At 45.6% G+C, this 15,843-nt stretch overlaps 1 protein-coding gene across 1 annotated transcript in view; it reads left to right on the forward strand.

Moving 5' to 3' along the window:
• Positions 1–7,102: 7,102 nt before the first annotated feature.
• TEK (TEK receptor tyrosine kinase) overlaps positions 7,103–15,843 on the forward strand; it is a 64,747-nt gene continuing 56,006 nt past the window's right edge. The window contains exon 1 of the mRNA XM_066618558.1: positions 7,103–7,339. Coding sequence (XP_066474655.1) covers positions 7,267–7,339 — 73 coding nt within the window. The 5' untranslated portion in view covers positions 7,103–7,266. The remainder of the gene's footprint in view (positions 7,340–15,843) is intronic.

The raw sequence follows: 15,843 nt of genomic DNA on the forward strand, positions 1-15,843 counted from the left end.
AATGAGTTGAAGTTAACCTCTCCAGCCTCTGGAGTGTATGGAAAAGCAAATGGAGTATGCTAACTCTGAAGGATCGTCAGCCCTCCAAAATGCCCTATCAAATGTAGCAGATGACCTTCAAACAGTTGTGCTCAGCCCCTGTGGATTTGCAAACTTCTGTTTCCATACAACAACGAATGAATTTGCAAGTTACTTCCTGATGTTAGCTACAAGACTGAGAATGAAGGTCATTCTCCTAAGGGTGAATAAGAAGAACAGCTTACTTCTCCAGAAGCTGATTAATAATTTCCAAAATTGGGTTTGTCCCAAAACATGGATTAGTATCTATTCACAAGACCCAGGTAAATTCTGGTGGTTGAAAATTCACTTCATGGAGAAAAACCATATACTATTCTACAAAACCATCCTGTGCACAGTTAACTCTTCTCCAACGTACTGTACAGAAAATAACAGCCTCTCCAAACAAGATATGGAGATTTTCTCCCAAAACAGACTTTGGTTAATAAATATGTATGTGAATTCAGTATGAGAGAATACAATATATAAAACTCCCATTACCAGGACATTAGAATGGCTTGCAGACTAATGTGTGTTATCCCTTCCAGAATTGCTAAAGCATCACAAGATCGTCTAATAATTCCACATTATACCATCTTGTAATGTAATATTGTGTAATATTTGTGTAATATTTCCATAAGAGGAAAATGGGATGGAGCTGATGAATCATTTCCATGTCCAGAAACCTCAGTTACCCAGAGAAGAGCAATTTGTGAATATGGAGTTATCCCATGTTAGTTTTAAATAACCCTAAAGTAAGAAAAACCCTGATGGATCAGATCAGGACTGGTATCCTGTTTCACACAGTGGCTATCTAGAGCAATGATTTTCAACCCTTTTCATCTCATGGCACACTGACAAGGCATTAAAATTGTCAGGGCACACCATCAAATTTTTGAAAATTGACAAGGCACACCATGCTGCCAGTGGGGGCTCACATCCCCCATTGGCCCTACTAATAAATGATCTTTCCCAAATTCCTGTGGCACACCTGTGGACCACTCATGGCACACCAATGTGCCATGGTACAGTGAATGAAAATGGCTGACTAGAGATTTGCAAGAAAGTCACAGGAGTGCTATGAAAGCCCCTCCCCTCCCTGTGCCCTATTGTCTGTCTATCCTGTTGTAACTAGAAGATTCCACTGAGCTTTAATGCAAGGATGGGCAAACATTTTGGCAGGAGGGCCACGTTATCTCTCTGAAGTGGTGTTGGAAGGCCAGGGAAAAAATTTACATTTCAAATGTGAATAAATTTACATAAATTTTCATAAATGAATACATTAGAGACAGAACTTATATGAATGAATTAATTTTACAGAGCTTATTTGTAATGTTTTACAATTTGTAATTTTACTGGGAACTATAATACAGGCATGTAAAACTACATGAGAACTATGAACTGTTTCCACATACCTCTTACACAGTGAAAGCATACAGACCGAGCCAGAAATACATAAAGTAGTGTTTCAATTTCAGGTGGGTTCCCATTCATTTCAATATTTTATTTTATTTTATATTACCTGATGCTACCACGGTATGTGACTGCATTTGGGAAATGTTACACATCTGTACTTTTAACAGGCTACTATGTATATACTTTTAATCATGATAGTCAATAGAACTTACTCCTGGCTAAGTGTGGGTAGGATTGCAGCCTAGGATTGTTAAAAATTTTGCTGCTTGATGATGTCACATCCAGTCCCTTCTGGTGGGCCCTGACAGATTCTCATTCTAAAAAGTGGATCCCTGTGCTAAAAGTTTGAGAACCATTGACATAGAGACATAAGAGAAAATGGGGGGGGGGGGTTAAAATAATGTCCAGGGAAAAGCAGAAAACACATGGAGACTATAAAAGGCCTTGCTCTAACTCAGCCTGCAACTTGCATCTGGCTTTCATGACCAGCAGTTGCAGGCCAGCATGGGTTCTAACAGTCTCCAATGCACCAGAGGCTCATTGGAGACTGGGGGCTCCCTGCGGGCTGGATTGGGGCTCCCCAAGGGCCACAAATGGCCCCCGGCCAGGGTTTGCCCACCCTGCTATAATGAATGACAGCTTTTGATGAATCTATTCTCCATGAATTGTCTCATGCCCCTTTTTCAAAATTGTCTGACAGTCCAACCCTATGTATATCTACTCAGAAGTAAGTCATGTTAGTGTCATTGGGGCTTGCTCTGAAGAAAGTGTGGACAGGATTGCATCCTAAGCCACTAATCATTATTGCACCTTGTGGCAGTGAATTCCAGACATTAATTTAGTTTATTTACTTTTTCAGATACTTAATACTCTGCTTTTTTTTTGTCTAGTCTTAGATTAATTAATCTAGACTTAGACTAGAGTGGCTCATGTCGTCGTCGTCGTCCCCAAATTTATAACATAGCAATAAAACAAGACAAAACAAAAAACCATAGCCAACAGTTATTGGTTGTTTTATTATATGAGACATTATCTGGAAGAAGAGCCTCTAACCGTGTTATTGTACCTTGACATTGAAAGCCAGTGCCACCCTCACATTTGGGGCAGTGAATTACATAAGGTAATTATATATTGTGTGAAAAAATTTTCTTTGCCTTTACTGAATCTCCTGCCAATCTATTTTATTGGATCACCCTGAGTTCTAGTATTACAAGAGGAAGAAAATGTCCTCTCTCATAAACATCCTCTCTATCCACTTTCTCACTATCATTCATCGTGATCTTACAATTTAAACCTTTTATGTTCCCAGATGTCATAGCTTAGAGCAGGGGTCACCAAAACCCAGCCCAGGGGCCAGATGCGGCCCACGACCAGCCTCTATCCGGCCCGTGGCCTATCTCTGATCCCCTGAGAGACTCTGGCCCAGCTGACCAAACACAACCGGAGTTGTGCTTGTGGGGTGGGGGAATTTAAGTGTGTGTTTTATTTCTTAGGCTGTGTTGGTGCTTGGAGAAATCCTGGGCATTTGAACCCATTCATTCATTCATTCATTCATTCATTCATCTAAGTTCCATCTCTAATGCATTTATTTAAATTTTATTGTTTAATTTTTGTTCCGGCCCTCAACACTGTACCAGATATTTGATGCAGCCCTTTGACCGAAAAGTTTAGAGACCCCTGGCTTAGAGGGAAGGCTCTTCAACCCCTGGACCATTTGGTTTGCCATTTTTCTGTACTCTCTGCAATAGCCTAGGCTGAGAGCAACCTATCCAAGGCCTCTCAAAGCACTTCACACCTGAACAGAAATTAAAACTCAGGTCTCCCAAGTCCAACATCAGTGTACTGCTCTGGGTTCAGACTTGGACTTTGTTGTGCCTGCTCTGAAGCATATGAAATTCCATATTTCATATGGACACCTATGGAATAAGAGAGATGCCTTTCAGATAAATCTTTAAAACTGTGCCTCTCACCAACAGCAACTGGGTTGAAAAACCTGTTTCTGGATCATACCATTTCATATTGCAGGCAGAGACTCACATGATAGAATGCTGCATGTATTCCTGCATGAAGAAAACTAGCAAGGCAAGGAGAATGATTCTAGCCTCGCCTATTTCCTGACATGCTAATTTCTAGGTAGAAGGGAATCCTTTTGTATGGAACATGTTGTCATTCCTTGCCTTTTCTGCACCCTGTGAGGTCAAGAGTGACCAGCCCAGGACCACTTAGAGAACTTCATAGCTATACTGAGATTTTGAAAGTGTCTAGTCTACCTTCTCATGTGCTATTTGTGAAAACAAGGCCTCTGGTGTGGACATGTTTTATGTAGCCTCACTGAAACCAATAGGACGACATCCAAGGAAAGTGATTTATTAAATAACTTCGGTTTCACAAGAGAGCTCTAAATTGTATTAGCCAAGTTGCTCTGAAACAAATAAAAAAGCAGGTTAAACTCTCATGTTGTGCACAGGACATACACATATGCAAAGGAATTTTGCAAATCCCTTCTCAGTCCCAGTCTGTGCTGGATTTCATATCAACTTGAAGTAAAAGGGATGAGAGACTCATAATGTGCTTTCTGCAAACATCTGGCAACCTCTTTTTCTTGGCTCCTTCAAGAGTTCTTTTATTTGTTAATCTCTTGGTGAAGCTCTGGAATTTTCATACCCTCTTCTTTTGAATATTGCTGTCAGGAAATGTCATTTACAAACAGAGTTTGCACTCTTCTATCCTAATCCCACTGCAACACTGCTGTTGTCAGACTTTCCCATCAGCGCTAATAGGGGTCCTAGAATCCAAGCCTATACATGCCTATTCAGAAGAAAGTTCCATTTTAGTCAATGGAGCTTACTCTTAGGTAAGGGTAGATAGGATTGCAGCCCTAGTCTACAACTTTGTATGATATCTCTAGCTCATGTGCCCTATTTAGGGCTGGGCAATGGCCAAAGGCCCACTTCATCACAGTGCCCACTTGGCCAAGCTGATCCCTGATGCTCAAAGAGGATCTAGTGGAACTGGAAAGGGTGCAGAAGAGAGCAACCAAAATGGTCAATAGACTGGGACACCTCCCTTACAAGGAAAAGCTACAATGTTCAAGGTTCTTCTGTCTAGAAAGAAGGCACCCTGTGACTGAGACATATAACATTATCCTTGAGATGGATACAGAGGATAGAGGGAAGTTCTTTATACATAACACCAGGACTAGGGGACATCTATTAAAGTTGTCTGGCGGAAGAGTTAGAACAGACAAAAGGAAATATTTATTTATCCAGGGTGTATTTAATCTGTGAAACTACTTGCCACGTTATGGCACCTGGCATCAATGCCTTTAAAGGGGAGTGGACAGATTTATGGAGGAAAAGTCCATCACAGATTACAAACCATGATGACCATATTCAACCTTTGAGTTTTAGAGGTAGCCTGTTTCTGAATACCAGATGCAAGGGAGTGGCTATGGGATACAGGTAATCTTGTTGTCTTGAATGCTCCCTGAGGCATCTGGTGGGCCATTGTGAGATATAGAAAGCTGCACTGGCATACCTTGGGGAGTCAAGGAGGGCAAGAGCCCTGAGGCAGCACACCTGCAAAGAGTGGCGCTGCCTTCCTCTCCCCCACTGCTGCCTTCCTTGCTCCTCCTGGAGGCCTTCGGAGGGCCAGAGGAAGGCATATGCAGCCTTGGCAGCCCTCCAATGGCCTTCTGAGAAATTAGCGTTCCTAGGGGTCAGGGGGCACAAATGCTCTGGGGCACCACACCTGTGAGGCTTATGGAGGCAGTACCACCACCCTGCTGCTAGCCCTCTAGAACCCTTCTGAGGGCCAGGAAGGCCTCTCACAGCATCTTCTGGTCCTCCAAAGCCTTCTGAGCCCTCCAGAGGACCATTAAACATTACTTCCAGTTTTCAACCAGAAGTGGTGTTTAATGGTCCTCTGGAGGGCTCAGAAGGCTTTTGGAGGGCCAAAGGACGCCGCTCAAGCCTCTGTAATGTAAGTAGGGGAATGGTAGTCTCCTTGGGGGAGTTCACTTCTGGTTTTCAGTAAGTGACGTTTAAGGCCTTTGGAGGGCTGGAAGAGGCTGTGTGTAGCCTCCTCCAGCTGTCAAAAGGTTCCCAGTGGGAGGCATTCCATTTGGAGGGGCAGCTTTCTGTGCTCCTGGCCCCAGGCAGCACAAGGGCCAGGATTGCCACTGGGAAGCTGGACTAGATGGGCTCTTGGCCTGATTCTTCAAGGATCTTCTTTGGTTCTTCACACTCAGCAACAGTGGTAGTAATAGTGCTTGATGTAACACCTGGGAATGGCAGGATACTGCAGAAGGCAGGATACCACAGTACAGAGTTTTGCCCCAGGGCCCCCAGGAAACCAGTGCTGGCATTGCTCTTTCCTCTTCCAGAAACATGTGGACTCGGGGACAATTAGTTCTTTGGGAAAACAGCAGATTATGTTGCATAAAATATATTTTGGTAGCATATGTACAAGAAGATTTTAAAAAGAGCAGATAAGAGCCAGTGTGTGTGACTGTGGCCGGATCCATCCCACCCTCCCCCACTCCCCAGTTCCTCCCAAAGCACACCCCATAACTCCTCTTCCCTGCCCAGGAACCACCCCTGAAACTGGTTTCCTGCTGCTGTGCAGGCCACCAGCTACGGCAGTGGACCTCCAATGCTGCTGCTTTGTGGCAATGGCTCAGAAATGGCTACAGGCATACACTCTGCACATTATCAGCAGCTGATTTACGACAGCCAGACAGTGTCCTGCTGCTGTAAATCCTAGGATAGGATTGGGGAGTGCGTACATTCAGACAATAGAGGTAGAACACAAACATTGTGACTATCCTGTTTGATTTTAGAGGTGACCAGGTGTCCAATTAGACATAATGATGGATGCTCTCATAGGATAACTCCCACTTTGGCAATGACAGGACTTTATAATTTACTGACATTAATCAGCTCACGATGCTACTGTAACATGTAGCTCATTAGAAGAAGAGTATTTGATTATTCTGTCTGTTTACCCAACAAGGACTAGTAGCTTATTTTTGTTATAGATCCCTTCAGCCTGTGCACTGCAGAGTTTCAGCTAACTTCAGAAGTTTCATAGGCAAAGAGTACAGATTGAATGGATAGGAAGAAAGAAGAAAACAGGACCAGATTCTTCCAGCCCCTGGACCAGGTCTGAAGAATAGAGTGGTCTCTGAGAATACATGAAGTTGGCCGTTATGCTTACAAACAGTGAAACAAGAAAACAAAAGGATTTTTTTTTTCATCTTGAAAGCTTTTTATGGAGGCCCTTATAGCTCCAACTATCTCTGGGAGTAATTAGCGTGATAGGGAGTCCAGAAAGGAGATGGAATGGCAAAATTTTCACATACCACACATAGGTGGGGGAGACTTGTTATTCTCATAATTCTTCCTACTGGAGGATGTCCCTATTGTTTCTGACAGTGCTGGCCATGACCTGTTGGGGGTTCTCAAAGAGCCATCCTCTTCCCCCTCCCCACAACAGCAGTTAAGTGTTTAGATATATTAGATGGATGAAGCTCATAGAGCCTCACAAATCCTGCTGATGCATAATGCCTTTAAGATCCTGCCTTTCCCATCCTAATCTACAGAGGAAACAGGAAAAAGGAACTTAAAACTCCCTTTGCTCAGACAGCCACAGAGCCTTTGCTAGCCCACTCCGGCATTACAATTAATTTGTCGCTCCCATAGCATTGCCATACGATGCAAGGAAAGAACGACGACTAAGTTTATCCTGCTGAAAAAGGACATCGGTGATTCTGTGAGCAGCCGTGCAAACTGAATGGGTATACTTGGCAAGGCATGGACTTTTTTAATACTTCTGATTCTCTGTGGATTCAGCTTCATGCTTTCAGGTAGGATTCTTTTAGTTGCTCCGGGGCAGTCACGGTATATGAATTAACTGCTGTAATGCTTTGATGGAGAATCAGATTTCAGAATCCACACCCTGTCTTGGTTCTGTGATTCTCTAATCACTTTAAACGTCTGACGTTATGGCAAAGGGGCTTTAAATGTCCGATATTACATCTTACTCAATAGACTTTCTCACTGCTTTTGAGATTTTGTTTGGGTGTATAGAGCTAACAGTGGAGGTGCTGCTATGATCAAATATACATTTGGGCCAGTATAGTTTTTCTTTCTTCTTTCTACAATGTTGAAAAATACCAAGTGGACTGACTGAAAAATCAGTGGCAAGGACTGGCACTTTTTACCCTGGGCACTTTATAACGTGACTTTGTAAACATATGACATCAGGGCATGTTTTTCATATAGCGCTAGATCTCTTTCAATTTGTGAATCTCAACACTTATCGGTAAAAACTGATGGTTGTGTAATATTTCATGTGAATGCTTAATGGTTTTCAAGAACCAGTACAGCTTAATGGTAGTGTTGGCATCCTTCGTTCACATAAGTAGCTGAATGGCAAAGTATGGCATTGATTATAATTCATACTAGCAAATTAAATACAAGCTTTTAATGTCTGGATATGTTTGCATGTAAAGGTGATAGAAGGTCTCTTTAAAATGAAAAAAGGTAGCTTGTCATTCTTCCTTCTTCAATTCAAGTCTGTATTCTTCACTGCAACAAGTATTGCTCATTCTCTCCAACTTCCATTCCCTTATCTGCAGGCACTTTCCTACACTGAAATGTTACAGACCTTTGAAGGGAAAATAAAATGAGCCACAGGAAAATTGAGATAGCTAGTACGTTATATTTGGACTTGGCTGACTTGGATTCAAATTCCTTTCTAACCGTGGACTCAATAGCAGGTGGACAGCCCAATCCTATCCACACTTTCCTGGGAGTAAGCCCCATCGACTCAAATGGGACTGACTTCTGAGTAGACATGCATAGGATTGGGCTGTTAGCTAGTCTGTTATCATTTACTCAGTCTCAGTTATCTGTCACCAAAATGGGCATAAGAAGGACTTATTTCACAAGGTGCTTGTGAGAGATGAAAATAAAAAAAAAAACTATTTGTGTCTACCATCACCAAATCCTGTCTACTCTTATGTACTGTTTATGGTAATAGATATTGGTGCCCCCTGGTCAAAGACTCTGTGTTTTGGCTTAGAAGTGGGTTGTAAAAAGTGCCTTGGGCACATCTCAGAAACTTTGTCTCCTGCACTAGAATGTCATCCCTAGATTAACTGCAGTGAGCTGACAAAGCTAATGAGGCAAAGTGAAAAAGGTTAGTATTGTGTACAGGTGAGAAAGGGAAAACAGGTACCACAGCTTCTTTAGTGCTATATTAGTTTGTATATTATAGGATAATTAGTGACTGTTACAGATGTGTTGTCGTGGGTATCTTGTCACTCAGCTAATACTATACAGAATGTTCTGCTATATGTAGAAATAAAAGCTTGGATAAGCAAATACAATCACTGAGAGCCAGTATGGCATAACTGAGTGTTGGGGTTAGACCAGAGAGAGCTGGACTAAACTCTACTCAGCCATGAAGCTCCTTGCATAGCCTTAGGCAAATTTCTCCCTCTGTATAATCTACCTCATAGAGCTTTTCAGGGAAAATCCATGAACATCATTTTTGGCACTTTGGCAGCAGGATGGGCTACATTATTCTTCTGAAGTGAACTTATCACCTCTGCATTTCGTTAGAAAAAGCACACGTGTCCTAGCTTTCCATCTCCCACTGACAACGCATCTTTCATCCCCTACGATAGCCGCTATCCCAAAGAAAGGTATTTGCTGTTGTCCTATCGACTTTCTCCTTGGCACCTCATCATATGGGGTGGGGGAAAAAGTTGAGTGAGGAATGAGGCCAGGCCCCGAGTGCATATTTGAGCCCAAGTGCTGACAAGCTGCCAACTCACAAGGTTTGTCTGCTTTAGGTGTGTTGGAGTCACACCCATCTCGATAGATCTGTCAGCTTTCCCGCTTTTGTTCAAGTGTGATATCATGTTTCCTGGGGCCAGCGGTGGAAGACAATGCGAACCCGCCTTCCTCCAGATACAACAGGCGGAGTCCAGGAAAGCAGTATTGACATTCCCTGAGCAGGGCAGGCATTAGAGCCAATGCCGTTGGCAGACTTTTTAAAGTCACTTAACCTTGCCCCAAGTGGTGGGGAAGGAAGGGGGAGAGGTCTGTTGTGGGTGTTGCCACTGAGAAGGCAAAAATCTACTCCACCCTTGTTCCAAGGTGGGGACCAGGCCTCTGGGCTTTGCTCCCAGGGACACGAAAAACTGTTTTCCCTCCTTTTCCTTGCGTGACCCATGGCATCCTCCTCCCCACCAGCCAAAAACCGGCCCATCCACACCTCTGAAAGCTTCTGCAGAAGGGACTGTGAGACATGCTAGATAATATGACAGACAGAGAAGCAGATAGATTATTTCTCCTTTCCTACAGAGGTATAATTTGATAGTAGAAAATCCCCATAGTCAAGGCATAAGGATGGAGCAATGTAAGGACCAAAGAATAATGAAATGCAAAACTGATCATTAATATGACCAGCACAGTAGCTTTAGATGCAGGCTAGAACATGATGAATTGTTGTTATTAAGCATCCTCATAAGAACACAAGGGATTGTCGTTATTAAGAATCAACTTACAGAGAGAGAGGAGGAGAGGAAGGTTCGGAAAGGCAAGGATAACAATGAATAAATGTGAGCAAATGCAGTTCAAAGGCTGGATGGCTTGACAGTATGTATGCCCAATGCCAGCACCAGGTAGTCAGGGGCCCTGGGCCTGTACTGCCCTCCTGTGGACAGGTGATGGCATGTGGCATTAGAGGACACCTTGGTACCAGTGCTTTCCTTCTTTCCCCAAATCTGTCCCAAAGCCAGGGCCAAAGTGGTATGCTGCCACTGCAAGGAAAAGCCAGACAAGCAGAGAGAGAGAGAGAGAGAGAGAGAGAGAGAGAGAGAGAGAGAGATTTGCCCTCAAAAGCCTCCCTCCCAGTTACATGTCTTATTCTTCACAAATCTGGCATGGAGCCCAGCATCTAGGACAGTGTTTCCCAACTGGGGGGTCCCAACCCTCCAGGGCAGCAGGAGGGTGTTCCCACTTAAGGGGAGTGGCGAGCCTTTGGTGAAGGCAGGATGGCGGTGACAGCACTTCTGGGTTCACACCAATGATGACTAAGGAAAAAGGTTTTTTGACTGACCCGTCTGCAGTGGCAGCTGGGAGACACCACAAAACCCAGGTTCTCACCACTGCCACCATAGACGAGTAAATTTTTTAAAATCCCTTTTTTCCCTTAGTCAGCAGTGGCGCAAACCCAGAAATGCCATTGCCACCATCACTGCTAAATTGCCACCCCTCCCCCGTAACAGCCCCACAACTACTTTGTTGTTTCCTTACCTTTAAGTAAAAGTTGGGAAGCTCTGGTCTAGGAGGACAAGGCAAGGCTTTGAGTTCTGCCAACTACAAGCAGGTAAAGAGTTGAAACACAAGAAGAGAGTTTATTAAAAATGCAAAGGAGAGGAGAGGTGGTTGGGTATACCAAGAGAAAGCATCAAGCAAACAAGCTTGGAAAATAGCTTTGGTGCTGGCAGTGTCCAAGTGTGAAGTTTAGGAAAAGCACAAGCAGGTGATGACAGGCACTTAAAGGCAAAATAATTCCCTACCATGTCTGTATCTCACTCTTTCCTATCTGATAGTTACTCCAAGATTAGCATGAAAAATCCATCACACTTCACACACCAGGAAGTAAGTGAGGCCTTGGCCTCTGAAAGAGCCAAACTCGTAGTTGGCCCAGCCATGAGACAAGCTGATGCGGCTTGCATCAGCGGCCGATGACAGGGGTGCAAGGTGCAGCATTCACCTTTGGTGTGCCTTTCACCCTGCATTTGCCACCGCCTCCCTCCAGCCTGCCATGGAGTTGCAATTGATCCACTTCTTGCTCACTTGAGCAGGAAGCAGACAATCCACTTCCTTGCTGTGTTCCGCTGTGCTGTTTTCATAAATGTAAAGTGTGGGATTTCAAAGGACCTCCATTTTTGCCCAACCCACAGGTGTACACATTTGGTCCCTGTTGTGTATATGCAATGTTGGGCAGAAATGGCTTAAATAAAACCGAACAATACTGCATGTCCAGGTTTGTAAAAACCATGCAACAGACCATGGTAAGGAGCTTTTTCCCCAACATTCCATGGCTGAGACAGCAGTGGTGGACCTGGGGTGGCAGCATTGGGCAACGTCCCCAGTAGTTCCACCCCGGCCAAACCAGAGCACACTCCAGCATCCTTGGGCTTCACCTTAAGAAATCTAGGGTTGGTGATGCCACTGATCCTTAAGGAGCACTGATAAAACAACCATTCCACCCCCCCCCCCCACTAGAGCTGTGGTGTTCAACTGGCTGTTTGTGACCAGCCATGACAAAGTTTCTTCTGGTCTCCAAGAATCTCTGAAATCGGACAGCATTGCGGTTCCTGAACCCCACAGGACTGAATAGGAAATTCCCATGCTTTGTGACTTCCCCTCCTTGATCACAGGTGGGCAATGATGTAACAAGGAAAGCTGAGGATGCAGTGAATTCCTCCATTACAGGTCCAGTACATGGAATCTGTACCTCCAATTCAGTCTCCATCTCCTCAAATCCTAATTTTCTTTCCTTTCGCCTTGCTTTGTCTAGTTTCTCTGTTCCCTTCGTAGGGTCAGCCCCATACTGAGAAAGCCTCAAGCCTAGTTTAAACTAGCTGCCACTCCAACCACCCTTAATGGGGATCATTACCATTAGTTTCTGTTTCACATTGATATACCACCTTTACTCAAGGAGCTCAGGATAGCATACATGGCTCCACCTTCCTTTTAATCCTCCCAACAACCCTGTGAGTAGGCTAGGCTGGGAGGAATTGAATGACCCAAGGTCACCCAGTAAACTGCATAACGAAATGAGGACACATAACCCACACATGCTCTGGCTGCACAAGGCCCTTTGAGATGGTGTGAAAGCCAGGACACTGTGGTGTGCTTCCAGGTCACTGGCACAAATGGTCAGAGTTGCAGCCCATGTGTCAGTGGCTCCCAAACATTGATCTGGTGGTCAGTATGCTGGTAGCAGGAGTGAGGATGGGGTGGTTCAGGGGCAATCCAGAGTGGGAAGGGGGCAGGGGCGGGCTGGAGGATTTTGCAGCAAAGGCACATGCTGGATCCCATCTCCCATTTTTCGGCTCACCCACTCCCTTCCTTTCCTCAGTCATATGCCAGCAAAATAGCTGGTGTGGGTCTGAGGAGACCCTCAGGCAGCCAGAAGCACTATTCAGACGTATTTTACTTACCTCTGGTTGGTCTCCTAATCCTCCCTCACCATAGTTCGCAGCGCATGATTCATTGCTGCAGCTGCATGCTATAGCATGGTGGGGGATAGGATTGGGCTGTAAGACTAAGGGCGCAATCCTACCTTGTGCTGGAACAAGCAAACCAAGAGGCTTGTGCTGTATCCAGTGCAGGATAGGTGCCCAAAGTGGCTCAGCCAGAGGTAAGAGGAAACTAAGCCACCCTGTCCCCAATGGGTCTCCTCAGACTTGCGCCACCTCCTGAGAGAATGGGGGTTGGGATCTGGCATAACTGCCAGGTCCCAGCCCCACCTCCTGCTCTCTACCCACTTGCCCCCGGGGCCGCCCAACCTCCCTCTCCCCACCCCAGAATGCCTCCCTCCCTCCTACTTCCTGCCTCATCCCCACCCACCCCAGAGCCTTGCATTGGCCCAGCTCGGCTGACAAAAGGCTCAGTGCCTCTGTTGGCACAGAGGCTTATGTCAGCTTCTGCAGGCCGGTGAGCCAACTCATGAGGAGGTGTCAGCCTCCTGGGCTGGCACAAGGGACTTGTGCTGGCCCAAGGCACAGTTTGGATTATACTATATAACACTCTAATCCAGGGGTGTCCAAAATTTTTGGCAGGAGGGCCACATCGTCTCTCTGACACTGTGTTGGGGGCCAGGGAAAAAAAAGAATTAATTTGCATTTCAAATTTGAATAAATTTACATACATTTACATAAGTGAATATATTAAAGATGAACTTATATGAATGAATGAAGGTCTTGCAATAGCTCAAGGCCTATAAAAGGCCTTGTACAAAGCAAGGCCAGCCTTTCCTTTTCTGCCACTACTGCATTACAGATCTCTTTGCAGCATTTTAGGACTTCAGCAGGGATGCTGTCTTTTCCAGGTGCCTTGCCAAAGGCAAGGGAGTCCAGGGCCACGTGAAGTTCTTCTAGGGTTGGTTCACTGTCAAGCTCTTCCAGAGCTTCTTCTCTTCAAGCAAAGAGATCATCGTCACTGAGCTGCATGAAATCCTCTGTCTCTGCTGGAGAGAAGGTGGAGTACCTCAAGACATGAGGGATGCAAACATCATCACGCTGTACAAGAACAAAGGTGACAGGGGTGACTGCAACAACTACCGCGGCATCTCTCTCCTTAGCGTTGTAGGAAAGCTGTTTGCCCGAGTTGTACTAAAGAGGCTCCAGGTACTTGCAGAGAGCGTCTATCCAGAATCGCAGTGTGGATTCCGAGCCAACAGGTCCACCACTGATATGGTATTCTCCCTTAGACAACTGCAGGAGAAATGCAGGGAACAACGACAGCCACTCTTTATAGCCTTCATAGATCTCACAAAGGCTTTCGACCTGGTCAGCAGAGACGGCCTCTTCAACATTCTCCCCAAGATTGGATGTCCACCCAGGCTCCTCAGCATCATCAGATCTTTCCACAAGGACATGAAGGGCACTATTGTCTTCGATGGCTCCACATCAGACCCTTTTGACATCCGAAGCGGAGTGAAGCAGGGCTGTGTTCTTGCACCAACCTTGTTTGGGATTTTCTTCGCTGTCCTGCTGAAGCAGGCCTTTGGAACTGCAACAGAAGACATCTATCTCCGGACCAGATCAGACGGAAAGCTCTTCAACCTCTCCAGACTGAGAGCAAAATCCAAAGTCCAGCTGAAATGTCTGCGTGACTTCCTCTTTGCCGACGATGCAGCTGTCACTACCCACTCTGCCAAAGATCTCCAGCAGCTCATGGATCGTTTTAGCAAAGCCTGCCAAGATTTTGGACTGACAATCAGCCTGAAGAAAACACAGGTCATGGTTCAGGATGTGGACTCGCCTCCCTGCATTACAATCTCTGTGCATGAACTGGAGGTTGTCCATGACTTTGTGTACCTTGGCTCAACGATCTCCGACACTCATTCTCTCGATACCGAGCTAAACAAGCGCATCGGTAAAGCAGCTACCACGTTTTCCAGACTCACAAAGAGAGTCTGGTCCAACAAGAAGCTGACGGAACATACCAAGATCCAGGTCTACAGAGCTTGCGTCCTGAGTACACTTCTGTACTGCAGCGAGTCATGGACTCTTCGCTCACAACAAGAGAGGAAACTGAGCGCTTTCCACATGCGCTGCCTCCGACGCATCCTCGGCATCACCTGGCAGGACAAAGTTCCAAACAACACAGTCCTGGAACGTGCTGGAATCCCTAGCATGTATTCACTGCTGAAACAGAGACGCCTGCGTTGGCTTGGTCATGTCGTGAGAATGGATGATGGCCGGATCCCAAAGGATCTCCTCTATGGAGAACTCGTGCAAGGAAAGCGCCCTACAGGTAGACCACAGCTGCGATACAAGGACATCTGCAAGAGGGATCTGAAGGCCTTAGGGATGGACCTCAACAAGTGGGAAAACCTGGCCTCTGAGCGGCCCGCTTGGAGGCAGGCTGTGCAGCATGGCCTTTCCCAGTTTGAAGAGACACTTTGCCAACAGTCTGAGGCTAAGAGGCAAAGAAGGAAGGCCCATAGCCAGGGAGACAGACCAGGGACAGACTGCACTTGCTCCCGGTGTGGAAGGGATTGTCACTCCCGGATTGGCCTTTTCAGCCACACTAGACGCTGTGCCAGAACCACCTTTCAGAGCGCGATACCATAGTCTTTCGAAACTGAAGGTTGCCAATACATACATGCATTACAGATGTGAAACAGCAACCAGTGGAGGGAGCCCTCATCCCACAGCTCACGTGAGAGGTCAAACAGTTGCCCTCACACTGAGAGCAGTTGCATTGGGCCAGTGTGGGCTCCAACAAATCTCCGGAGGGCCAGAGGCTCATTGAAGACTGGGAGCTCCCTGAGGGCCGCATTGAGAGGCCTCAAGGACTGCAAGTGGCCCCAGGGTCGGGGTTTGGGCACCCCTGCTCTAATCCAATGGTTCTCAAACATTTAGCACCGGGACCCACTTTTTAGAATAAAAATCCGTCAGGACCCACCAGAAGTGATGTCATAACCAGAAGTGACATCATCAAGCAGGAAAATTTTTAACAATCCGAGGCTGCAATCCCACCCACACTTACATAGGAGTAAGTCCCATTGACTAACATTGTTAAAAGAATATACATAATAGTTTGTTCAAAGTAC

The sequence above is a fragment of the Tiliqua scincoides genome, chromosome 2 (genome assembly GCF_035046505.1).
Source record: "Tiliqua scincoides isolate rTilSci1 chromosome 2, rTilSci1.hap2, whole genome shotgun sequence".
NCBI classification, from domain to species: Eukaryota; Metazoa; Chordata; class Lepidosauria; order Squamata; family Scincidae; genus Tiliqua; species Tiliqua scincoides.